The 27208-nt window shown below is 43.7% G+C and overlaps 1 protein-coding gene across 3 annotated transcripts in view; it reads left to right on the top strand.

Annotated features, from left to right (window-relative positions):
* Positions 1-25606, top strand: part of LOC121279048 (myosin light chain 1, cardiac muscle-like) — a 40939-nt gene extending 15333 nt beyond the window's left edge. The window contains exons 5-7 of one of the 3 annotated variants that reach the window (XM_041189861.1): positions 14860-14937; positions 19656-19696; positions 25379-25606. In XM_041189861.1, the coding sequence (XP_041045795.1) occupies positions 14860-14937; positions 19656-19684 (107 nt within the window). In that variant the 3' untranslated portion in view covers positions 19685-19696; positions 25379-25606. Of the gene's footprint in view, positions 1-14859; positions 14938-19655; positions 19701-25352 lie in introns of all 3 variants that reach the window. The other 2 variants (XM_041189862.1, XM_041189860.1) reach the window with 2 other exon arrangements.
* The last annotated feature ends 1602 nt before the right edge of the window (positions 25607-27208 follow it).

The raw sequence follows: 27208 nt of genomic DNA, 5'->3' as shown, positions 1-27208 counted from the left end.
TATTTCCAAGTCAGGATTGTTAGTGGCTTGGAGGGGAACTTCCAGGTGGTGGTGTTTCCATGTATCTGCTGCCCTTGTCCTTCTAGATAGTAGTGGTCATGGGTTTGGAAAGTGCTGTCTAAGGAGCCTTGGTGAGTTCCTGCGGTGCATCTTGTAGACGGTACACACTGCTGCTACTGTGCATTGATGGTGGAGGGAGTGAATGTTTGTGGATGGGGTGCCAATCATGAGTCTGATCAGCTACACACCGCGTGTGGGTGGGTAGCCCTTCCTGCCCCAATCAAGCCTCCACAAAATTACCTAAAAGCGGGGTAGAGCCAGGGAACTAGTGTGCCAGTTGGCAGTGCTAATTTTTAACCCCAATTCCAGCGGCCTGAAAACCCAGCCCCTAGTCTCTGCCTCACTAATCATTGGTGGTTAAAACACCAATTGAAAATCATTTAAGAAACTCACAGATTTTCTATGAATGCATGAATTAGGATGCGCTGAAAGATCTTATTCATTGTTTACAATTCAGAAAGAGGCCTTTAGACATCAGCCCGACTTTTAACTGCTGACGAGAGTTTTGTGGGTAGTGAGCTGAGGCATACCATCCACTGCACAGGGCCTGGGAGAATTTAGCTCCCTGGGCCTCATCTGCTTGGCTGCCATCAGTGTCCTGCCAGGAGTCCAGGGCAGGTTCTAGGATCTGGATCTGTTTGCCAGTAGGTTAGCCTGGTGGAGAAACCACAACAGTTTACTCCGAGCAGGCCTCAGGCTAAAATTGTGGTAGGGCCTAGATAACATCCTTGGAGCCTGATTTGCATTTTTAAATTATTCATTCACGGAATATAGGCTTCGCTGGCTGGGTCAGCATTTATTGCTCATCCCTAGTTGTCCTTGAGAGGGTGATGGTGAGCTGCCTTCTTGAACCACTGCAGTCCATGTGGTGTAGGTACACTCACAGTGCTGTTAGGAAGAGAGTTCCAGGATTTTGACCCACTGACAGTGAAGAGACAGCAATATATTTCTAAATCAGGATGGTGAGTGACTTCACAGAATCACAGAGCAGACTAGGCCCTTCGGCCCATCAAGTCTGCACGGACACGTGAGAAACACCTGACCTACCTACCTAATCCTACTTACCAGCACTTGGCCCATAGCCTTGAATGTTATGACGTGCCAAGTGCTCATCCAGGTACTTTTTAAAGGATGTGAGACAACCCGCCTCCACTACCCTCCCAGGCAGTGCATTCCAGACCGTAAAAAAGTTTTTCCTCACATCCCCCCTAAATCTCCTGCCTCTCACCTTGAACTTATGTCCCCTCGTGACTGACCCTTCAACTAAAGGGAACAGCTGCTCCGTATCCACCCTGTCCATGCCCCTCATGATCTTGAACACCTCAATCAGGTCACCCCTCAGTCTTCTCTGCTCCAACGAAAACATCCCAAGTCTATCCAACCTTTCTTCATAACTTAAATGTTTCATCCCAGGCAACTGTGTTCCTGTCTATTTTCTGCCCTTGTCCTTCTAGATGGTAGTGGTTGTGGGTTTGGAAGATGCTGCAGAAGGAGCTTTGGTGAATTTCTGCAGTGCATCTTGTAGATGGTACACACTGCTGCTACTGTGCATCGGTGGTGGAGGGAGTGAATGTTTGTGGATGTGGTGCCAATCAAGCAGGCTGCTTTGTCCTGGGCAGTGTCCAGTTTCTTGAAGGTTGTGGGACCTTCTCTCATCCAGGCAAGTGGGGAATATTCCATCACACTCCTGACTTGTGCCTTGTAGATAGTGAACAGGCTTTGGAGAGTCAGGAGGCGAGTTATTTGTCACACGATTCTGACCTGCTCTTGTAGCCACATTATGTATATGGCTAGTCCAGTTCAGTTTCTTGTCAACGATAACCCCCAGGATGTTGATAATGGGGGATTTATATTTAAAGAAACACCCACTATTTCTATCAGGTGCCCTACTCACCTATTCGATAGAACAGGGTAAAAATGCAACCCACAGGAAGGCAACCAGATGCAGAGGGGTATACATTGCTGCATTTTAACTGCTTAATCATACGGGTTAAAATCAACCCTACCATGTCTATACCAGCTCTCTGCTGCAGCCTGAATGTTACTAAAAATAAGGCACAAGTAAAAAGTAAATTTAGAACAGATACAGAAAGAATTTCTTCATGCAAAGGCTGATAAATGTCTGGAATAACATGCCAAGTAAGGAAATAAAGGAAGACTTTAACATCCTCTAGGGACTTTAGGGTGTTTGGTTGGGATGGACTTTAATGGAGCTGATGGCCTTTTCTTGTCCCTGGTCCTTCACATGAAAAAGAAACAAGGGGGAAAAACACATCAGAAATAGTTAGCACAGTGGCAGCTTCAGTCTTTGGTATAGTGAGAGATTAATCTGGGTTGGGCACTATTTCAGGCATCCAAGGGTAGGTCTATTCCTGGTTGTTCTAAGAATTTAGCTCATTCAGAAAACTCCCAATATGGATGAACAACACTGTAAGATATGCCCTTGAATGGGCTGAGTGGGCTGTCTCATTCTTTGCAGCTGCCTGGGAATCTGCCAATTTACTGGTGGGGGAGGGGCTGGAGGGACAATGGCTATGGAAATTAGATCAGAGGAACTAAAATGGAAACACATCACTACAGACATAAAGATAAAGTGACCTCCAGCAGCATGGACAGGGGCATGCAGATGATCTTCTCAAGTGTTTGGCAAACACCAAAGGGCCTACTTATCAACAACAGTTTGCTGTTAATATCATTCCTTTTTCCCTCTACCTTTCTAAGTTCTGACATTGTAACTCTTTTATAAGAATATTAACATTTTTAGGAACAAGAAACACCACTAACTTCAATAAGCTTGTTCTTTTCTCATAGCTCAACCCTACCAATCCTCTTTTCACTATATCCCTCAAACTGTTTTCTTCAGAAATACACTTAAATATCTACTGTCCACTGCACCTTTGTCACAGCAATATTTTTCACAACTCAAATCTCCTTCAGATTGGCTGAAGAGTAGGAGTACTCCTAGCATTCTGGTCAACATTTCTCCAAACAAATAAGTTAACTGAAACAAAAACAGAATTACCTGGAAAAACTCAGGTCTGGCAGCATTGGCGGAGAAGAAAAGAGTTGACATTTCGAGTCCTCATGACTCTTCAACAGAACTGAGTGAATATTAGGAGAGGGGTGAAATATAAGCTGATTTAAGGTGGGGGGGGGCGGTAGGTGGGGAAGAGAAGTGGGGGGTGGTGTGGTTGTAGGGACAAGCAAGCAGTGATAGGAGCAGATAATCAAAAGATGTCACAGACAGAAGAACAAAGAGGTGTTGAAGGTGGTGATTTATTTAAAAGAATGTGCTAATTAAGAATGGATGGCAGGACACTCAAGGTACAGCTCTAGTGGGGGTGGGGTGGAAAGGCTAACAGGGCATAAAAGATATAGGCTTAAAAATAATGGAAATAGGTGGGAAAAGAAAAATCTATATAAATTATTGGAAAAACCAAAAGGAAGGGGGAAGAAACGGAAAGGGGGTGGGAATGGAGGAGGAAGTTCAGGATCTAAAGTTGTTGAATTCAATATCCAGTCCGGAAGGCTGTAAAGTGCCTAGTTGGAAGATGAGGTGCTATTCCTCCAGTTTGCGTTGGGCTTCACTGGAACAATGCAGCAAGCCAAGGACAGACGTGTGGGCAAGAGAGCAGGGTGAAGTGTTAAAATGGCAAGCGACAGGGAGGTTTGGGTCTTTCTTGCGGACAGACCGCAGGTTAAATTGAACTGGCAATTAAACTGGCATTCAAAAGTGGGATGTTGCTGGTGAATAATGACTGTCACACTGGTCTACATAACAACAGTAACTGTTTTTCCATAGTAATTTGCTGTATTTTTTAATGTCACTGGGAAGGCTGGCATTCATTAGCCATCCCTAGTTTCTCTTGAGAAATGCTTTCCTCTTGATCTGCTGCAGTCCAAATGGTGAACATGTTCCTACTCTGCTGTTGGTTAGGGACCTCCAGGATTTTGATTCAATGGCGATGAGAGATCAGTGATACATTTCCAAACTGAGGTGAAGCATGATTTGAAGGGAAACTTGGAAATGATGGTTCTCCCATGCACCTTCAATCCTGGTCCTTCTATGGGATGGAGCTCAAAGGTTTAGGTGAAGAAGCCATAGCTATATGCACTCCCACAACAGAGTGTGAGAGTATTGATGAGTTGAGGGAATCTTAAATCGCTTTACAAAAATCTAATATTGCATAGATTCAACATTTAACTGCAAATGCTGCTTAAGTTCTAAGTCTCATCCAAGGATCTAAACAGGGAGATAGAAGCTATTCAATGGCAGCAGCTAAAATACTTAATTAAGGGAACTAGCTCAAACTTTTTTTTTCTGTACCTGGGTTCAGTCCCTTCGTTTCAGAACATATAAATTCAGGCATTTGAGTGACTTTAATGGAGTGGGAGAGTGTGGTGAGATGAGGGAGTTCAGTGAGGAGGGGAAGGAGGTACCGCTTTTGTTTTTTTTTCATCCTACAGGAATTGGCTCTTGCTCTACTACAGGGGAAGAAGCTAGCTGTTTGGTAGGTATCTGTTAAGTGGCTAAGTCTATTCTATTCCTAAGGTTCAATATAGAACAGGAATTTGTGGTAAGATTTGTAAAATACATAAAAGAAAATAAATAATTAAATAAAATTATTAAGTAGTTAATTAAAACATATAAAGATGGCAGAACAGGTGATGTGCCATGGCTGCAGCATGTGGGAACTCCTGGATGCCAGTGTGATCCAGGGCAAACACTTCAGCAGCAGGTGTTTGTGCCTTGAGGAGCTTCGGCTCAAAGTCATTGAGCTGGAAGCTGAGCTGTGGACACTGTGTCACATCAGGGAGAGGGAGAGTTACCTGGACACGTTGTACCAGGGGGCAGTCACACCACTTAGGATAGGGCCTTCTGATTTGGAAGGTGGGCTGGGAAAACCAGGCTATGACTGCGAGTGAGGCAGGTAAGGGGACCCAGAGGCTAGGAGTGCAGGAGTGTCAGCCTCAGTAACTGTCCAACAGGTTGAGGTTCTCTCAGCTTGTTTGGATGGGATAGGGATCTGCAGGCTGGATAGGCTGACTGACCATGGCACTATGGCACAGGAAGGCTTTCAAGTAGGGGGAGCAAAAAGGAATGCAGTGGTTGTAGGGGACAGTATAGTGAGAGGCATTGACATTGTTCTCTATAGCAAAGAGCAAGATTCCGGATGTCTGTGTTGCCTGCCCAGTGCCAGTGTTCGGGAAATTTGCTCAGGGCTGGAGAAGGACTTACAGTGGGAGGGGGAGGATCCAGTTGTCATGGTCCATGTAGGTACCAACAACATAGGCAGGATGAGGAAGGAGGTTCTGCATAGTCCATATGAGGGGCTAGGCACCAAATTAAGAAGTAGAACCTTAAAGGTAATAATCTCTGAGTTATTAACCTGAACCACGTGCAAATTGGCATAGGAAAATAAAATTAGAGATTGGCTCAAAGACTGGTCTGGGAGGTGGGTTCTGGTTGTAGGACAATGGCACCGGTCCTGGGGAAAGTGAGGGCTGTACTGTTGGGACGGTCTACACCTGAACCATGCTGGGACTGATATTCTAGCGAGCTTCATAACTAGGGAGGTGGAGAGGGCCTTAAACTAAATAGTGGGGGCAAGGGATCACATTTGGGATGATGTGGTAAATAAGAGAGTAGAGACATTCAGTTTGAGGGAGAGAAGAGTGGGTCCAGGACCCAAGAGTTAATTGAGCGTTGGTCCTATAGAAAGTGGGTCTGGGGAATTAATAATGGAAAATAAGGAGATGGCAGATGAATTGAACAGATATTTTGTATTGGTTTTCAGTATAGAGGATATGAGTAACAACCCAGAAATCGCTGTAAATCAGGAAATGGAAAGGAGGGAGGAACTCAGGAAAATTACAATCACCAGAGAAGTGGTATTGAACAAATTGTTGGAGCTGCGGGCTGAAAAATCTCCGGGTCCTGATGGATTTCATTCTAGGGTCTTGAACGAAGTGGCTAGTGAAATAGTTAATGCGTTGGTTTTAATTTTCCAAAATTTCCTTGATTCGGGGAAGGTTTCATTAGATTGGAAAATAGCAAATGTAACTCGTTTATTAAAAAAAAGAGGGAGGCAGAAAGCAGGAAACTACAAGCCAGTTAGCTATTATTAAAGAAATTATAGCAGGGCATTTAAAAAAGTTTAAGGCAATCAGATAGAGTCAACATGGTTTTGTGAAAGGGAAATCATGTTTAACCAATTTATTGAAGTTCTTTGAAGGTGTCACATGTGCTGTAGATAAAGGGGAACCGGTGGATGTATTGTACTTAGATTTCCAGAAGGCATTTGATAAGGTGTCACGTCAAAAGTTATTGCAGAAAATAAAAGCTCATGGTGTGGGGGGTAATATATTGGCATGGATGGAAGATTGGCTGGCTAACAGGAAACAGAAGGTGGCTATAAATGGATCTTTTTCTGCTTGGTAGGTTGTAACGAGTGGTGTGCCACAGGGATCAGTGCTGGGGCCTCAACATTTTAGAATTTATATAAATGACTTGGATGAAGGGACGGGTGGTATGGCTGCTAAATCTGCAGGTGACACAAAGATAAGTAGGAAAGTAAATTGTGAGGAGGATGTAAGGAGGCTACGAAGTGATATAGATAGGTTACGTGAGTGCAAAAGTAGAGAATATAAAAGTTGGGAATATAATTTAATATAAAAGTATGGAGGTTATGCTTCAGTTATACAGGGCATTATTGACGCCACATCTGGATAACTGTGTACAGTATTGGTCTCTTTATTTAAGGAAAGATGTAAATGCATTGGAAGCCATTCAGAGAAGGTTTACTAGACTAATACAGGAATGGGTGGGTTGATTTATGAGGAAAGGTTACACAGATTAGGCTGATATCCACTGGAGTTTGGAAGATTGCGGTGACTTGATCTAAACCTTTTAAGATCCTGAGGGGTCTTGAAAGAGTGGATGTGGAGAGAATGTTTCCTCTTGTGGGAGAATCTAGAACTGGGGGTCATGGTTTAAAAATAAGGGGTTGCTCATTTAAGACAGAGATGAGAAGTTTTTTCTCTCAGAGGGTCATGGGTCTATGGAACTCTTCCTCAAAAGGCAGTGGAAGCAGAGCTATGTAGATTCTTGATTAACAAGGGGGTGGAAGGTTATTGGGGTTAGGTGGGAGGTTACAATCAGATCAGCCATGATCTTATTGAATGGTGGAGCAGGCTTGAAGGGCCAAGTGGCCTACTCCTGCTCCTAGTTCATAAGTTCGTATGATATGTTGCATTGTATGTAACATTCAGCTTGCTGATCCTTAATTTGCGGCCCCTAATTTTTGAAACCTTTTTTTAAAAAACCACTTTAGTAAAACCTATAACAGCTAAGATGGCAAGTAACAATATAATATAAACACAAGGAGGCCCTTTACATACAAAAAGTCTAAGTACTTCTTGAAATGGCAGCCATTTTAACGCTGATTTGGCTGGCCCTGAAATGTTTTTGGATGTAACAAGGCACTATGTAAATATAATAACGTAAAGGGTTATGGGGATAGTGTGGGTAAAGTGCAATGAAGTGTTTGATGGACACTTTGTTCTTTGTACATGTGAAGTAACATTAACATTTATTTGACTTAAATGGGCTGAGTTGGCCGGATGGTATGAATAGGTGCCACATGCAGCACAGGCTGATAAAAGTATGGCGTTGTGTGGTGCTGGCGTACTGGGTTGTGTTCTCATTTATTGATTGTTAGTAAAGGAGACAGTGTCATGGGCGTGACGAGACATCGATGCCTTGGATGCCTGGCAGAAGATTCACTGTATCAAAGCATCCCTGGTGTCCCTGCCTCCATGGAAGTTTTTATCCTCTGCCTCAAGGTCCTCGCCCTGCGCCTCTCCAGGCCCTTCCTCTGACCCTTCATGAGTCATCCACCATAGCCTGTGGAGTTGCCTTGCCTTCCTCAGCTTCCAGTGGGTCCCCCTTTGCCAGAGCCAGGTTGTGCAGGGTGCAGCAAGCGACAACTATGAGGACGATACCGCAATGCTCCCCCTGACTGGTCCAAGCGCATCTTCAGCAGCTCGCTGTCTTCTCCACTGCCCTTGTGGAGGCATAGCTCCTGTTGTATCTCTCCTCTGCCTCAGTTCTTGAGTGATGGAGTGGGATCATCAGATACCTCTTCAAGGGATAGCTCATGACATCCAGGAGCTATTGGAGGGCAGATTGCTGTGAGACCCTGCAAGCCCCTTTGCACACTATCCATGAGTTTTCATGGCAGCAAACTGACCTTGCATGACAGCAGTCTGAGCTTCCACTCAGACATTGGGTGGTTGCTGCCTGTATTGCAATTAAAGTTGCAACATTGGCCGTCAGAAGCTGCATCATGGTTGAGTCCACAAATTTGGAGATGGCATTGGCTGCCACTTTCATGCTAGAATGGATGGGAACCAAGCTACGTGCCTGTGCCAAGCTGGTGCTGGACTCCTCCATGCCCCTTCTTATTGATTGTAGGTTTTCTGGAAGGCTTCCCAATGCATCAAGCATTTTCTTGTGCATACCCATTGGAGCTGCTCCATTGAAGTCCTCAGCTGAGTCCTCTGAAGCAGAACTCATGTGCAACCTCTGCCTCTTGTGAGCTGGCACATGCACCATTCTTGCCCCCACCCTGGCTGCAGTCCACTTGTGTCTGGTGTCCACCATGTGCAAACTCTGCCTCTAATCTATCCTTTAATATTCATGCAGTGTTATTATCTAAGCTGGTGGGTGCAAGTACAAAATCAAGTGATGATGCCGTGTCTTCATCATTGCTGTCCTCTTTGTGTTCCTCCACTGGTTGGCCAGGTCATACCTCTTGTGCACCTGAGAGGGGTAAGGCTGTTGTGTGGGGGAAATTAAAAGATGCATGCTTATACTAACTGCAGCTTGTAAATCAAACAATTGTATGGAATGAGGGAGGAGTGGGATGTGAAAAGGAGGAATAGCTCTGAGGATACCATCACCAAACAATATACAATCATTATTATCAAAGGTAATAATCTCTGGATTATTACCTGAGCCACGAGCAAATTGGCTCAGATAAAATTAGAGAGATGAATGCATGCCTGAAAGACTGTGGGAGAAATGGGTTTTCATTCATGGGGAAAGTACTGGGGAAAGTGGGAGCTGTAGCATTGGGATGGTCTTCATCTGAACTGTGCTGGGACCAGTGTTCTGGCGAGTTATATAACTAGGGTGATAGAGGGGGCATTAAACTAAATAATGGGGACAAGGGATCACAGGAGAGGAGATGGGATAAATCAAATGGTAGCAATTTGGGTAATGATAACCAGAGTGTGGCAGGAAGGGACAGAGAATATAAACTTAAGAATGCACCAGCGGATAGTGCCAGAGATTGCAAAAATGGTAAAAAGACAGACTTAAAGTCTCTGCATCTGAATGTACACAGCATTCATAACAAAATAGATGAATTGTTAACACAGGTTGAAATAAATATGTATTTATCACAGTGATATGTTGTAAAGTGACCAAGGCTGGGGCCTGAACATTGAAGGGTATTTGACATTTTGAAAAGACAGGAAGCTAGGAAAAGGTGATGGGGTAGCTCTGTTAATTAAGGATGTTATTAGTACAATGGTGAGAGATGACGTAGAATCAGTTTGGGTAGAGATAAGAAATAGGAAGGGTAAGAGGCCACTTGTGGAGGCAGTTTATAGGCCCCCTAATTGTTGTTACACTGTAGGACAGAGTATACAAGAAGAAATAAATGGGGCATGTAAGAAAGGTACCGCAATAATCATGAATGACTTTAATCTACATGTAGATTGGGCAAATCTGATTGGCAAAGGTAGCCTGGAAGATGAGTTCGTTGAGTGTGTTTGAGGTAACTTCTTAGAGTCATACATTCATGGTAAAGGCTTTAGGTGACAGCGATCATAACATGATAGAATTACACGTTCAGTTTGAAAGGGAGAAGCTGGTGTCTAAGAATAGTTTTTTAAACCTAACTGGAGGAAATTATAAGGGTATGAAGGCAGAGCTAGCTAAAGTGAACTGGGGAAATTAGTTTAAAAGATAGGACAGTAAAGATGCGGGGGCAAACCTTTAAGGGCTTATCAAATAAGTCTCAGCAAGAATTTATCTGGGGAGACTGTGGCTTAATTGTAAGTGTTAATGTGACTGGACCAGTAATGCAGAGGCCTAGACTAATGCTACGGGGGCACAGGTTCAAATCCTACCACAACAGCTGGTGGAATTTAAATTCAATTAATAAAGTCTGGAATTAAAAGCTAGTCTCACTAATATTGGCCATGAAATGATTGTTGTAAAAGCCCATCTGGTTCACTAATGCCCTGATGTCTTTACCAGGTTTGGCCTATATGTGACTCCAGCTCCATAGGCATCTGGTTATCTCTGAAATGGCCTAGCAAGCCACTCAGTTCAAGAGCAATAAGGGATGGGCATCAAATGCTGGCTTTTCCAGGAATGTCCGCATCCTGTGAAAGAATTTTTAAAAAATCTGTGAGAAAGAAATCTTTGAGAAGGATGCATCATCCGTGGCTAAATAAGGAAGTTAAGCAGAGTATCAAATTAAAACAAATACTATACAAATCTGAAAAGATTAGTGGTAGGTCAGAAGATTGGTCAGATTTTAAGAACCAGCAAAGAATGACTAAAATAAATAATGAAAGAAGAAGAAAGTAGAGTATGAGAGAAAACTAGCTAGTAATATAAAAACAAATAACGAGAGTTTCTACAAGCATTTGAATAGAAAAGAATAAAGCTAGTATTGATCCTCTAAAGAATGAGTCTGAGGAATTGGTAATGGAAAACAAGGAAACAGCAGAAGCATTCAACAGGTTTTCAGGTTCAACATCTTCACTGCAGAGGACTTAGAAAACTTCCCAAAGTTACTTGAAAATAAGAGGCGAAAGGGAGGGAGGAACTTATAAACAAGAAAGTTATTATACCTAAAGGCTGACATGTTCCCAGGGCCAGAAGGCCTGCCTCCTAGGACCTTAAAAGAATTGGCTGCAGAGAAAGTAGGGGCATTGGTAATAACCTTCCAAAGTTCCCTAGATTCTGAAAGGTCCCAGTGGATTGGAAAATAGCAAATGTACCACCTTTATTCAAGGAAGGAGGGAGACAGATAGCAGGAAACTACAGACCAATTAACCTAACATTTGTCATAGGGAAATTGCTAGAATCTACTATTTAATGAGGTTACAGTAGGATACTTAGAAAATCATAATGGGACCAGGCAGAGTCAACATGGTTTCTTAAAAGGGAAATCATGGCAGAATTTTGCCCTTGGAGTGCAGGATCGGCGCCAGGGGGGTGGTGGGGGGGGAGGGAGGGCGGTGTTGGGAAGCCAACTGCTGCCCGCAATTGGCAGCGCTCCATGAATTTACATGAGCGGGCCAGTTAAGGCCTGCCCAGCATGATACATGAGCGACAGCACTGAGTGCTGCCAGTGCTGGTGCAGGGAGCATGGTGAGCAAGATTAGCATGAACTTTGCACATGTATGCGAGAGAGTGCTGAATAATTGCCCTGAGGCATGGAGCTGTTTCAGGGAGATGAACAGATATTTTAAAAAATTAATAAAGAGCAGAAAAAATTATTGATACATGTTTTTAATTAAAAATCAAAATTTTTATTTCATTTGTATTTGATTTTGGAAACCTCACCTGGCCCATGGATGAGTTTTCCAAAAAAATTGCAAAGGCCGCTTTGCCTTTTCGCCTGCCCATCAACCGTTAGGTTGAACGGGCAGTGAAAAATTCAGCACAACTGATAACTTAACGGCCTTAATAGACCTTTTAATTGTCGGTGGGTGCGTGCCGACTGAACTATCGTGCAACTGCATGTTGATGTTGGCACGCTTGGCTGACGTCATCACACGTCATTTCATGCTCAGTCGGGTCGGGCGTTCACTCACCCTCCAAGCTGAAAATCCTGCCTCATGTTTAATTAATTTATTAGAGTTCTTTGAGGAAGTAACAAGCAAGGTGGATAAAGGGAAACCTGTAGCTGTGATGTACTTGGATTTCTAAAAGGTATTTGATAAGGTCATATCAAAGGTTACTACACAAAATAAGAGCTCATGGTCTAGGCAGTAATATTAGCATGGGTAAAGGATTGGTTAGCTGACAAGAAGCATGGAGTAGGAATAAATAGATCTTTTACAGGTTGGCAAGCTGTACTTGTGTAATGTCACAGGGATCAGCGCTGGGGCTCAACTATTTACAATTTATATCAATGATTTGGATGTAGGGAGCGAATATATGGTAGCCAAATTTGCTGACACCACCAAGATGTGTAGGAAAGTAAGTTGTCAAGAGGAGATAAAGAGGCTACAAAGGGATATAGATAGGTCAAGTGAGTGGGCAAAAATCTGGCAGATGGAGTATAATGTGGGAAAATGTGAACTTGGCAGGAGGAATAGAAAAGCAGTATACTATTTAAATGGAGAGAGACTGCAGAACTTAGTGGAGAGATCTGGGTGTCCTGGTACATGAATCACAAAAGGTTGGTATGCAAGTACAGCAAACGATTAGGAAGGCAAATGGAATGTTGGCATTTATTGCAAGGGAATGGAATATAAAAGCAGGTAAGTTTTACTGCAAGGCCTTGGTGAGATCACATCTGGAGTAATGTGTACAATTTTGGTCTACTTGTTTGAAAAAGGAGACCAAATTAAATCCATAATTGCATTAGAAGCAGTTCAGAGAAGGTTCACTTGACTCATTCCTGTGATGAAGGGCTTATCTTATGAATAAAAGTTGAACGTTGGGCCTAGGCCCTTTGGAGTTGAGAAGAATGAGTGGTGATCTTATTGAAGCATACAGGGGATTTGACAGGGTGGAAACTGTGAGGATGTTCCCTCTTGTGGGGGAGACTAGAACTAGGGGGACACAGTTTAAGAATCAGAGGTCTTCCTTTTAAGATGGAGTGGAGGAGAATTTTTTTCTGTCAGAGTTTTGTTAGTTTGTGGTATTCTATTCCCCAGAAAGTAGTGAATGCTACCATTGAATTTATTCAAGGATTATTTAGATTTTAGATAGACAAGGGAGTAAAAGGTTATTGGGGGGCAGACAGTAAAGTGGAGTTGAGACCATAACCAGATCAGCCATGATCCTATTGAAAGGTTAAGCAGGCTTGAAGGGCCAAAAGGCCTAATCCTGCTCCTAAATCCTACGTTTCAATCACCTTTGATGATTTCAGCCCTGTTGCTGGCCACAGCTCAGGAATGAGCATTACAATATAATGTCTAGCACCATCTTCTCCAAGGGGCTTAGAACATGCAGGTGAGTCTGTTCCCCTCCAGTTAACTCCTGTTACCTCAACTGTGTGCCACCTTGCCCTGCAAAGGACAGAAGTGTGTCAGTGAATGCTGTGCAATCTATTCGGCTGACATGCTTGTCATAGTTGAATAGCTGCCAGCATGTGCAAGCTGAGATTTGGCTATGAGGCATGCAGCCATACTAAGTGTGTGAGGAGGAGATGGAGCATATGAATGGAAGCTTTGAGTTCTGATTGATAGAGATTGTTGGTAGGTGCGTGATGGGGACCTGCTGATTTGTGTAGTGTCTGAGGCTAGTGGTGCAGTTGGTGCAATATTATATTTGAAAGATGCATTCACTGATCTTGAGCACTCATCTGAGGTTATTATGTTTCTTGTGCCACAGTATCCAAGTCAATGGGGCTTGACTCCTGGCAGTAATCTCCACAGCTATCTTTAACTTTTGAACGTGTATATGGAGGGCCTCCTGGTCCCCTGCTGATACAGGGCAACTCCTATTTTCCATCTCCTCCACCAGGGCCTCCAGTGCAGCATCCAAAAACCTTGGAGTCTGCTCACCCCCATGTTGTGCCAGTCTACGCTATTTCCTAGGTCAGATATACTTCTTGCAAGACTGTCAGTACATGCTGCAGCCACAATGCACCTCCCCTTTTAAGAATGCAGACTAGCTTTAACTAGCACTAGCAAGTTAGTCCTTTGGTCCCCCGCTGATGCTTGCAGCCAATGAACAGTGTAGTTAGTGCTGACTGGTTACACCAATCATTCAAATGAGCAGGCAGTACCAAGTTGGTGTACTGTCTGCATTACATTGAGTGGGTGTGGGTAAATTGCCTATTATGACCCCTCTGCCCGTTTTCCGGCCGCCTCTCACCTGCATCTCAACACAAATGTCTGTCGTTCTGCTCTTGGCTTCTGTCTGGGGATTAGCAAGTTCCCTTCCTTTTAATTTTTTTAGCTCATTCTCTGGATGTGCGTGTCACTGGAAATGTTGGCATTTATTACCCACACCTAGTTGCCCACTATAGCACTTTAGAGGGCAGTTTAGAGCCAACACTGGACTCACTATTTGGCTGCATATGAACCAGTCAAGTTTTAATGACAAACCATTTGTTTTTTTGTCACTTATACTGATACCAGCTTTTATGTTTTAAGTCTTAAACTCTAATTAAATTCTTAAAAAACTACAGTTGGATTTGAACTCTTATTCTCTGGATTACTAGTCCAGCAACATAACCACTACAGCCTCATATTCATTTTTCTTGCCTTTGTCTACTCCTGTCCCTGTACAGCTAACAGGTCAGATGCCTGACCCAACTCTAGGCTTCCCCTGTCTCCCCTTCACACCTGGGCACAAAGAGATGTTAAGGACTCTTCCCACTAACAGGGGCACAGTTCAGGATTAATGAGATAAGAGTGTAAATGGAGAAGAGGATAGGAGAGTGAAAGAGGGAGTTGGAGCCTGCAACCATTAATCACAGTGAGGGTTTACCTTTGCTCCTGATGCTAACATCATTCTTCCCGGTTTTCCAACAGGTGAGAAGCTGACAGAGGATGAGGTAGAGCAGCTGATGGCTGGACAGGAAGATGCCAATGGATGCATCAACTATGAAGGCAAGTTATTAAAATCAATTTCAAAAGCTGGGCCCCATGGCACCGTGGATAAGAGCAATGGACTTTGTGGTACTGAGTCATACAGCACAGAAAAGTCCCAGTTTTGCACACCTGCGGTTTGTGTTACATAGAAGTATTACATTTGGCCTGTACACTTCTAGGTGATGGAAGGACAAATATCTCCCAGATTCTCAGTTCTGATTGATATTGGTGACTCCCAAGTGTGCATGTGTGAATCAGGCTTGGCTGTGACGTCCTTCCATAGTCATACAGGCTGCTGACACGCCCCATCTTGATTCAGACACGGAGGAGTAGCCACTTAGCTTAACATGAGGCTATGTGGAAATATACCTAAGCATCAGTCAGCAACTTCAGCAAAGAAGATGAAAAAACTGGAATAATTGAATAGTTAGATGGAACAAACTGAGTGGGCAGAAACATAGCACATTAACTGGCTTGGTTGGGTAGACACTACTGATATTATCATAGTTACACACAAACTTTTAGTAGCAACATCTAACTCGATCATTATCCTTGGGGGTTTGGTTGGTACTATCCTGTCAAATCTGGAATGTTTTTGGATCCAGCCCAGATTTATGGGATGAAAGTTTCTTTTATCAGCTGGTTGTAAAGGCCCGACATGAATTAACTTTCTTAGCTGTTAGAGAATGAGAATGTTAGAGAATACATAATATCACAGGTAATTCATTATCCCTCAGAGACCGTGGGCTCAATATTCCTGGCTAGGTTGCAATCCCAACATCAGGATGAATTCCAGGTTGGGAACCCAGAAGAGCAAATGGCGGAATGACGGATGTGATTTTCCTGGAGGTAGCCACTTAAGAAGTCACTTCCGGTAACACTCAAATTGGGAATGGCAACTGGGTTCCAGCACTCGGGGGTCCAAACAACATGTTCCATAGAACTGCCAGCCACTTTTGCACTTTGGCCATCAGCAGGAGCCTTCAGTGGGAGGGAAGCAGCTGCCAATGAAGCAGGGCAAGCATTAGCAGAGATATCAATCTCTGAAGTGGCTGCAAAGGCATGTCTGTTGCCTGGATTTGGAACTACTGGTGGCAACTACATTTAAACCCTCAAATGAGATGTAGCTTTAAACCTCCCACTGCCAAGCTGCCCTGATTCTATTTCGGTCTTCTGATACCACAGGGGACCATTCGTCATGGGGAAAATCTCTTGTGGCCTAGAAAGTTGAGAAGTGGCTCATTACCATCCTGCATTGGATTCTTGCCACTTCTGAGTGAGTTGATGTCAAATCTACTAGTCCACCTCTGGGAAAAGTACATTGAGGTGGGAATGTATCCAGGAGAAAGTCTGACGTGCATCTTTCCAGATTCCTTCATGCTCTCGGCGCCAAAGCTGCCTCCATAGGCCTGGGAATTTTTTTTTAATATTCATTCACAGGATGTGGGCATCACTGGCTAGGCCAGCATTTATTGCCCATCCCTATTTGCCCTTGTTAAGAGGGCATTTAAGAGTTAAGCACATTATTGTGGATCTGGAGCCACATGTAGGCCAGACCAGGTAAAGGCAGCAGATTTCCTTCCCTAAAGCACATTAGTGAACCAGATGGAGTTTTACAACAATTGACAATGGTTGCATGGTCATCAATAAACTTTTTTTTTTAATTGAATTCAAATTCCACCATCTGCTGTGGTGGCATTCAAACCCAGGACCCCACAGCTTTATCCCAAATCTCTAGATTACCAGTCCAGTGACAATACCACTATATCGCCACATCCCCAACAGTGTGGAAAGTAGCATTCAATTCAGACTAGGTCAGTAGGGCATGGTGGGGCAAAAAAAGACCTTGAATTTAACCTTTGTTGGATCTGACCTAGAGGTACCTAATGCTGAATATTCCATTCCCAGGACTTCCCTTCATTACCAGACAGTATAGTAATTTGGGAGGTCTTGTGGCGCAGGGGTAGTGGGTACTGGGCCAGAAACTCTGGGTTTAAGACCCACTTCAGGACTTACCATGGAAGGTGCATTCATAATGTGACCAAACATTTGATTATCAGCCTGTAAATCCTTCCAATACGCCTGATGGTAGGTGGTAAAAGCTGGAGAGTTTCCTGGTCAGCCATACTGCAGAAGGCAATGTAAACCACTGGAGTACTTTGCCAAACATAAACATGGACCAATCCCATGGAAGTCCATGGTCGCAAAGGCCCTCTTACAGCATGGTACCTGAAGGAGGAGGATAAGTAATTTACTAGTGAATTTATATTAAAGAGTCCAGTGCAAACCAGACTTGATGCCCCAATAATATCATGAGCTAAAAGTTTCCTCCACACTGCTGTGTTAGAAAGAGAGAAAGAACTTGTATTTATGTAGTCTTTCATAACCTCAGGATATCTCAAAGCACTTTATTGCCGATTAAGTACAGTCATACAGTGCAGTACAGTATCTGAAGCACAGTCACTACTGTAATCTAGGAAGCATGACAGTTGATTTCCGCATAGCAAGATCCCACAAACAGCAAGTGACAATACCCAGGTAATCTGTTCTTTAGTGACTTTGGTTGGGGGATTGGCCAGGACACCAGTGGAATTTCCCTGCTGTTCAAAATTTCCATGAAATTTTTATGTTCATTTCATCTGAAATACAGAACAGCACTCCCTCAGTATGGCACTGTAGTGTCTGTTCAAATATCCTAGCTCAATACTATCCACTGGTCACATGGCTCCCTTTGGAGCCCAATATGATCTTCACTGGGGACTTCAGAGCTCCACACTATCCATGGACCTGGGGCCCTCTAAAGCTCAATGCTAACTTTACTGGCTACCTGTGTCCCTGTAGAGGCCTATAGCCTTATCTATGGTCCCTGACAACATTCTGGCAATAATAGTGAAAACTTATGCTCCAGAACTTGCTGTGCTCCTAGTCAAGTTGATCCAGTACAGCTACAATACTGGCATCTACCCGGAAATATAGAAAATTGCCCAGGTTTGTCCAGTACACAAAAAGCAGAACAAATCCAACCCAGTCAATTACTGTCCCATCAGTCTACTCACCATCATCAGGAAAGTGATGGAAGGAGTCATGAACAGTGCTAGCAAGTGGCACTTCCTTAGCAATAACTTGCTTACTGATGCTCAGTTGGGGTTCTGCCAGGGCCAGTCAGCTCCTGACCTCATTATAATCTTGGTTCAAACATGGACAAAAGAGCTGAACACCTAAGGTGAGGTGAGAGTGATTGCCCTTGGCATCAAGGCAGCATTTGAACGAGTGTGGCATCAGGGCACCATAGCAAAACTGGAGTCAACGGATATCAGGGGAAAAACTCTCCAGTGGTTGGAGTCATACCTAGCACAAAGGAAGGTGTTTATAGTTGTTGGAGGCCAATCATCTCAGTTCCAGGACATCGTGTCGGTGCAGACTCGATGGGCTGAAGGGCATCTTCAGCACTGTGTGATTCTGTGATTCTGTGATCTCTGCATGAGTTCCTCAGGAGTAGCACCCTAGGCCCAACCATCTTAAGCTGCTTCCTTCCTTCCAACATAAGGGCAGAAGTGGGGATATTGCTGACGATTGCACAATGTTCAGCACCATTCACGACTCCTCAGATACTGAAGCAGTCCATGTCCAAATGCAGCAAGACCTGGACAATATCCAGGCTGGGGCTGACAAGTGGCAAGTAACATTGATGCCACACAAATACCAGGCAATGACCATTTCCACTTGACATTCAATGGCATTACCATCGCTGAATCCCCCAGTATCAACATCCAGGGGGTTACCATTGACCAGAAACTGAACTGGACTAGCCACACAAATACTGTGGCTACAAGGGCAGGTCAGAAGCTAGGCATAAAAACAGAAAATGCTCATAAAACTCAGCAGGTCTGGCAGCATCTGTGGAGACAACAATACAGATGCTGCCAGACCTGCTGAGTTTTACCAGCATTTTCTGTCTTTATTTCAGATTTCCAGCTTCTGCAGTGTTTTGATTTTATCAGAAGCTAGGAATCCTGTGACGAGTAGCTCATCTCCTGACTCCCCAAAGCCTGTTCACCATCTACAAGGCACAAATCAGGAGTGTGATGGAATACTCTCCACCTGCCTGGTTGAGTGCAGCTCCAATAACAGTCAAGAAGCTTGACACTGTCCAGGACAAAGCAGCCCACTTGATTGGCACCTGTTCCACAAACATTCGCTCCCTCCACCACCATCGAACAGGGGCAGCAGCGTGTACCATCACCAAGATGCACCGCAGGCTCCTCAGGCAGCATCTTCCAAACACACAACTGCTACCATCTAGAAGGACAAGGGCAGCAGATACATGGGAACACCACCACCTGAAAGTTCCCCTCCAAGCCACTCACTATCCTGACTTGGAAATATATCGCCATTCCTTCACTGTCATTGGATCAGATTCCTGGAACCCCCTCCCTAATAGCACTATGGGTGTACCTATGCCACATGTGCTGCAGCGATTCAAGAAGGTAGCTCACCACCACCTTCTCAAGGGCAATTTGGGATGGGCAATAAATGCTGGCCTAGCCAGTGATGCCCACATCCCATGAATGAATATAAAAAAATCTGTAGACCTGTTTACAACATTGAAATCCCAACAGACTAGATACTAGTATTGATAAACTGGAAACCAAAAGCTATAACCTCACCTCAGGTACAAGCTAATTTTCTACATTTAAGGTTATCAAATAATTAACTTCCTTTTTGTTATTTTGCAGCTTTTGTAAAGCACATCATGGCTGGCTGAAGATTGGAAGTGGTTGGTGAGCATGTTTTCTTTGCTGAGAAAATTGTAATAATATTATAATTATAGTTCTTAATCAAGTTTGGTGACTCATATCACAGGATTTGGGATTAAATATTATTGAGGGTCTGCCCAGTGCCAGTGAATCATTTAAATTTGACCTATTTAAAAATTACCCCACTGGTTTTCAGTTTCTTAGAGTGAGCAGGTGCCTAAGTTTTTATAAATTATTCAATCACAAGAGGTGGACATCATTGGCAAAATCAGCATTAATTGCCCAAACCCAATTGCCCTTGAGAAGATAATGGTGAGCTTCTTCTTGACAAACAAGAGGATTTCTCAGCTGTTAAGAGTCAACAATGTTGCTGTGGATCTGGAATCAAATATAAACTAGACTGTATAAGATCAGCTAATCTCTTCTCTAAAGGACATAAACTGAGTCATTATGAAAATCCAGTAGTTAAATGGTTACCATTACTGATCCCAGCTTTTTAATTGCAAATTAATGTAATTGACTCAATTTTAAATTCACTTGCTGTCATGGTGGGATTTGATCTCATGGCCTGAATTTTTCACTCATCAGGCGCGTGCGATCAGCATGCCTGGAAGCAGACGGGAAATGGGCCTCTGGCCGTGATCGACCCCGACCGCGATTTTACGCTGGCTGGCCAATTTACAGCCAGCCAGCGTGAAACGCACGTTGGGAAATGCTCAGCTTGCCAGGGTGGGGGCGGGACAGGGCGGGTGCCGATCTAACTGTGGGGGTGGGTGAGTGCTTCTAGTGAGGTCCCTGAAGGCAAACAGCTGCCCCAGGGAGCTGCAGACCTGCGCAGAATAAAGGAAACGACAAAGATGCTGCAAAATATGTCCATGCAGCACAATCAAGCATCTGAAAGTATATCTCGTAAAAAATCAGTCCCCAGATATCTCTGACACTTCCCTTCCCTTTCTTGACCTCTCTGTCTCAATTTCTGGTGATAGACTGTCCACCAATATTCATTACAAGCCTACTGACTCCCACAGCTACTTCGACTACAGCTCCTCACACCCCGCTTCCTGTAAGGACTCCATCTCATTCTTTCAGTTCCTTCGCCTCCGTAGCATCTGTTCTGATGATGCCACTTTCCAAAACAGTTCCTCTGACATGTCTTCCTTCTTCCTTAACCGAGGTTTTCCACCTACGGTGGTTGACAGGGCCCTCAACTGTGTCCGGCCCATCACCCACGCATCCGCCCTCACACCTTCCTCTCCCTCCCAGAACCATGATAGAGTCCCCCTTGTCCTCACTTATCACCCCACCAGCCTCCGCGTTCAAAGGATCATCCCCCACCATTTCTGCCAACTCCAGCATGATGCCACCACCAAACACATCTTCCCTTCACCCCCCCAGCAGCCTTCTGCAGGGATCGTTCCCTCCGGGACACCATGGTCCACTCCTCCATCACCCCCTCCACCTCAACCCCCTCCCACGGCACCTTCCCATGCAACCGCAGAAGGTGCAGCACCTGCCCCTTTACTTCCCCCCTCCTCACCGTCCAAGGGTCTAATCACTCCTTTCAAGTGAAGCAGCATTTCACTTGCACTTCCCTCAATTTAGTCTACTGCATTCGCTGCTCCCAATGGAGTCTCCTCTACATTGGAGAGACCAAACACAGACTGGGTGACCGCTTTGCGGAACACCTTTGGTCTGTCCGCAAGCATGACCCAGACCTCCCTGTCGCTTGTCATTTCAACACACCACCCCGCTCTCATGCCCACATGTTCATCCTTAGCCTGCTGCAATGTTCCAGTGAAGTTCAACACAAACTGGAGGAACAGCACCTCATCTTCCGATTAGACACTTTACAGCCTTCAGGACTTAATATTGAGTTCAACAATTTCAGATCATGAACTCCCATCCCCACCCCTTTCCGATCCCCCCTTTTCCAATAATTTATAATTTTTTTACAAATATATTTTTCTTTTCCCTATTTTTAAATTTATTTTGATCTATTGTTTCATCTCCACCTTTTAGCCCATTTCGATCCCTTCCCCCCTCCCCCACTAGGGCCATCTGCCACATGATCATCCTGCTTCCTACTCTTACTTTATTTACTCATTCTTTAGATAATATCACCGCCGTCAACACCCCTTTGTCCTTTTGTCAATGACATCTTTGGCAGTCTCTTCTTGGCTTCCACCTATCACTGGCCCCCTAGTGAGCTCTACCTGTCCCACCCACCCCCTTCTACCAGCTTATATTTCATCTCATTTCTATGTGTCTTAGTTCTGATGAAGGGTCATACGGACTCGAAACATCAACTGTATCCCTCTCCGCCGATGCTATCAGACCTGCTGAGTTTTTCCAGGTATTTTTGTTTTTGTCCCAGATATCTCTTTTTATTTTATTTCCACGCGGAGATTTCATCCCGCCCTGGATCGAGGTTTGAGCAAAAATGTGAATGCCACCTGGGAGAATGTCCCGTCTGCCAGCCATAAATGTGGAGGAGTCACGTAAAATCGCTGCTAATTGCATCATTAAGGGACTTAATTGCCCGCTTAATTGTCAGTGGGCGTGCTTCCAACAGCACTCGCCCACCGAGTGAAATATTGTGTGTACACACAATGACAATGGGAGGCTCACCCAATGTCATCTTGTGCTATTCACATCCATTCAGGCCAGGCACACACCTGCCCATGGGACCTAAGATTCTGGCTCATGGCTCTGGATCATTAGTTTAGGCCTCTCACTTAACCATTATGCTACCATTCTATTGTATCATGGGAACATGGCTCCACACTGGGGGTATTTAAATTAAGGAACTCTTCCAGATCTCTGGTGGAATTAACAAAGAAGGTCCTGGATAGATATATCCCAGCATAGGCCTTGAATTAGTTCAATGAACCAGATGGTCAGGCAGTATGCTCCCAAACAAATGCTGCCCTGCCCAGCCAGTATGCTCCAAAACCAACACAGCCCTGGCCTGCTTGTAAAGAGGTAATCGTAAAGGGAAATCTCTCTACTGGGATCTCTCCATGCAATGTGATGAGTCTGGGTCATTAGTGTAGCTGAGGGAGGGATCATGAAGTGGAATCAACATCTCACTGATCTACATCTTTGCTTCAATGCAGTGCCATACATGAGGAATGAGAGAAAATTAACAATTATGTTATGTTTTAGACATCTTATACTACCCAACACTTGTAGACGTTTACAAACAAATTGATGGCTGACCCCATCTACCAGCTAACTATTGTCTCACAGCGAAGGAAAAATTGATAATGGCTGGTGCAGCACTGAGCCATATAAGCCATTAAAATCCCATCTGTGCTAAGTTAACTGGTTTCAGCCAAGATGGTATGTAAGCTTTGAAGATCAGCACTCTGTGCTAGGGGGAAATGAGCCAGGGTTCCTGTTCATAATCAATATCCTTCTGGAAGTGCATATCTGTGGATATCAGGGAACAACAGTATTGGTGTTGGTTTTGATGCTTTCCACAAGGAAAAAAAAACAGCTAACATATTGTCGGGCTCACACACAAAGAATGGGCATGTATCAGATACAGTGCGTTGGTTATTGTACGGGACTAACAACCAGAGATCTTGAGTCAAATCCTATCGCAGCAAGTTGTGAACTTGAACTCAATAAACCTGGTCATTTAAAATATTTTTAAAAATTCATTCTCAGGATGTGGTAGTGTTCCCTCTTGTACCACAGGATTTTATACAACTGTGTAGCTTGCTAAACAATATCGGTGGGGGAACTATCGGTTAGACCATGTAAGAATGGCAGGTTTCATTCTCTGGAGGACATGTGTGAACCAGTTTGGTTTTTACAAAAATGTGACAGCTTCATGATCACTTTCACCATCAAATTTTAAAAACTGAATTCAAATTCTCAAATCCCCATGGTGGGATTTAAACTCATATTCATGGGGATTACTAATCCATACATAATCATTACACTATCTAGTTTGTGGGCTAGCACAGAAAGTTCTTGAGGAAATTGACATAAAAACACAACTGGTTCACAATCATCCTTCAGGGAAGGAAACCAGCTGTCACTATCTGGTCTGGCCCGTCAATGACTAAAGTCTCACACAACTTGGTTGACTCATAATGGCTTCTGAAGTGGCTTATCAAACGGCCTATCTGTAAAAGCAGTGACTAAAAGAAGGCCCATATACATTTTTATGAGCAATGATAAGAGACAATGGCAGGAAGAATAAAAAAGCAGAGTATTAAATGAAGAATGACTGTAGAATTCTGAGGTGCAGAGGGTTATAGGTGTTCTAGTGCATGAATCACAAGAAGTTAGTTTGCAGGTACAGGAAGTAATTAAGAAGGCTAATTGAATGCTATCCTTTATTACAAGAAGAATTGAACATAAAAGTGGGGATGTTATGCTTCAGTTAGGCAGGGCATTGGTGAGACCACATCTTGAATGCTGTGTGCAGTTTTGGTCTCCTTATTTAAGGGAGAATGTAAATGTGTTGGGGTGGTTCAGAGGGGGTTTACTAGATTGATACCGGGAATAAGTGGGTTGTCTTATGAGGATAGGTTGTCAGACCAGGGGCTTGTTTCCACTGAAGTTTAGAAGAGTGAGGAGTGATTTGATTGAAGTACAAAAGATCCCAAACGGTCTTGACAAAGTGGACGTGGAAAGGATGTTTCCTCTTGTGGGTGAGTCCAGAACTAGGGGGCACAGTTTTAAAATTAGGGATCACCCTCTTAGCACAGAGATGTGGGGAATTTTTTTCTCCACAGAGGAACTCTCTGCCTCAGAAGGCAGTGGAAGCGGGGTCATTCAATATTTTTAAGGCGGAGGTAGATAGATTCTTGTTAGGCTAGGGAATCAAAGGTTATTGGGGGGTAGATGGGAATGTGGGATTCAAAATGCAAACAGATCAGCCATTATCTAATTGAATGGCAGTGCTCCTATTTCATACGCACGTATATAAGTATATATGGACAAGAAATAAATGCCTCTCTATCATCATGGGCCACATCCTTTGAACAAATTTGAGTAGGAAACTTAAAGAAGAGGCATCTACACTCAGGACAAAGCAGCCTGCTACACTGGTATCCAATCCACTAGCTTAAACATCCACTCCCTCTCCTATTGATATACCAAGGCTGCAGTTTGTACCACCTACAGGATGCACTATAGCAACCCGCTAGAGGCTTCTTCAGCAGCTCCTTCCAACCAAAGACCTCTGCCAACCAGAATAACAAGGGCAGCAGGTGAATCGGAATGCCATAATTCCCAAGTTCCTCACCATCAGAACTTGGAGTTACAGCACTATTCCTTCATCATCCATGGGTCAAAATCCTGGCACTCCCTCCATAACAACTGTGTGGGAGGCACTTTCACCACATGGAAGAAGAAGGGTCATCGCCATCTTCTCAAGGATATTTAGGAATAGGCACTAAATGGCAGTGTTGCCAATAATGCCTTACACTCTAAGAATGAATTTAAAGAAAAGGCTATCCAAAGAGAGAACGAGACACTTCACCTCCATAGCAATAGTCACTGATATTCATTTATTATATGTGAAGCACTTTAACATGTCTTTGAAGAAATGTATAATCTGTAAAGTGGTGTCATTTTTTTTCTTTTCATTTCCTTTACTTCCATTCCACATTTTATGGCTCTAATTTGTTCCCTTCATTTTTCTTTTCTTTATAACAGCTTTTCCATTTGATTTCATTTTTCAGGGCTCCGGCCTCAGACTGAATCCCTCTCTTTTGACTGACAGGACAGTTACCCAGTGAAAATGTTCCCTCTTATAGCCCCTGGTGATCTTAAACAGCCCTTGAATCCCATGGAATGTTTAAAATTGTCTTGGTTTCTCTGTAATCCTGTCAGTAACTAACATCAAGGATCTCCTTGTCATGGCCCAAATGTAATTATTTTCTGTGTAATAAAATCAACCTTTCAAATGGTTTAATGAGATTACAGTCATTTTTCTAAAACAAATAATTGAAATACATTATGTTCAAAAAGGTGTGTTAAGAATGAAATCTACACAATGCACTTAAGACTTCAAAGCCTTTTCAGGAAGCTGAACAGACAGGATCATAGAGTCGTTACAGAACAGAAGGAGGCTATTCAGCCCATTGTGTCCATGCTAGCTCTCTGCAAGAGCAACTCACCTAGTCCTACTCCCCCACCTTTTCACTGTAACCTGCAAATCTTTTCTCTCCAGATAATTATCCAATAAATTAGAGCCTCTCCATCACCGTCCATTTCTCCAGGCTACAACATGCTTCCTAAAGTGCATGTTGCCACAGCAATTCAGAATCTTTGGAGGACGGGTTAGCTCTAAGGTTGCCAATTCACCAGGATTGTCCTGGAGCCACCAGGAATTGAAGATCAGTCTTCAGGACACTGCTGTGTGCAACCCTGGAGAAAAATCATCAGGACATTAAAAAAGATTTTTTTTTCTGTTAGTTTCTTTGAATATTTACATTAACAGATATTAAAATTTTGAAAATGGGGTAAAAAGGCTGTTTAGCTGACAGTCAAGCATCATCCAATTATGTAATGAGTCTCTTTACTTTCCAACTGGCTTAGGAAGGCAATGTGTTACCAAGATGGATGTGTTAGCTGAATAATGGCTGGAGTGTGGGGGCAAGTCATGTGATGAAACCTCCAGGAATACACTTAATCACAGCTGGAGACCCTTGTTGGCTCAGTTTGCTGGATGGCCAGTATGGAACAGATTGGTGCTAAGATCATGAGGTTTGATCCTTGTTCCAGCTCGTGTGGATTGGGACCTGCTTCCTTGTCCTAACTGTGGTAGAGGTCATGGTGCTGTGGATTGGACCTGCCTTTGGGCAGAGGACTGAAGAAAAATTAACCAATACCTATTTAAAAGTCGTGAATGAATTTACGTCCACCACAATCTCAGGCAGTGCATTCAAGATCCTAACCATTTGTTGCATAAAGAGGATTTTTCTCATGTCGTCTTTGATTCTTATTTGTCAGTCACCTTAAGTCAGCATTCTCTGGTTGCTGATCCATTTACCAATGGGAAAAATTTCTCCCCATCCACTCCAACCAAACCTCTCATGATTTTGAATGCCCCCATCAAATCTCCTCTCAAGCATCTTTTCTCTAAAGCTCCAGTTTCTCTAATCTATTCTTATAACTGAAGTCCCACTTCCCTGGAAGCATTTTTGTAAATCTTTTCTGCCTCCTCTCTAATGTCTTCACATCCTTCTGAAAGTGTTCCTAAATTCATAGATTCATAAAGTCATTTAGGGCACAGAAGGAGGCCTTTAGGCCCATTGAGTCCATGCTGGGACTCTGCAGAGCAATCCAGTCAGTCCCATTCCCCTGCTCGATCCCCATAGCCCTACAGGTTTAATTCCTTCATGTGCCCATCCAATTTCCTGTAGAAATTATTAATTGCTTCCACTTTCACTATCCTCATGGGCATCGAGTTCCAGAAGTAACAAGGAGGATTGATGAGGGTAGTGTAGTAGATGTTGTCTACATGAAATTCAGTAAGGTGTTTGACAAGGTCCCATATGGCAGACTGG

Source organism: Carcharodon carcharias, chromosome 6 (assembly GCF_017639515.1).
Source record: "Carcharodon carcharias isolate sCarCar2 chromosome 6, sCarCar2.pri, whole genome shotgun sequence".
Classification (NCBI taxonomy): Eukaryota; Metazoa; Chordata; class Chondrichthyes; order Lamniformes; family Lamnidae; genus Carcharodon; species Carcharodon carcharias.
The sequence above is the reverse complement of the archived record's forward strand: the minus strand, read 5'-3'. Positions and strand labels throughout refer to the sequence as shown.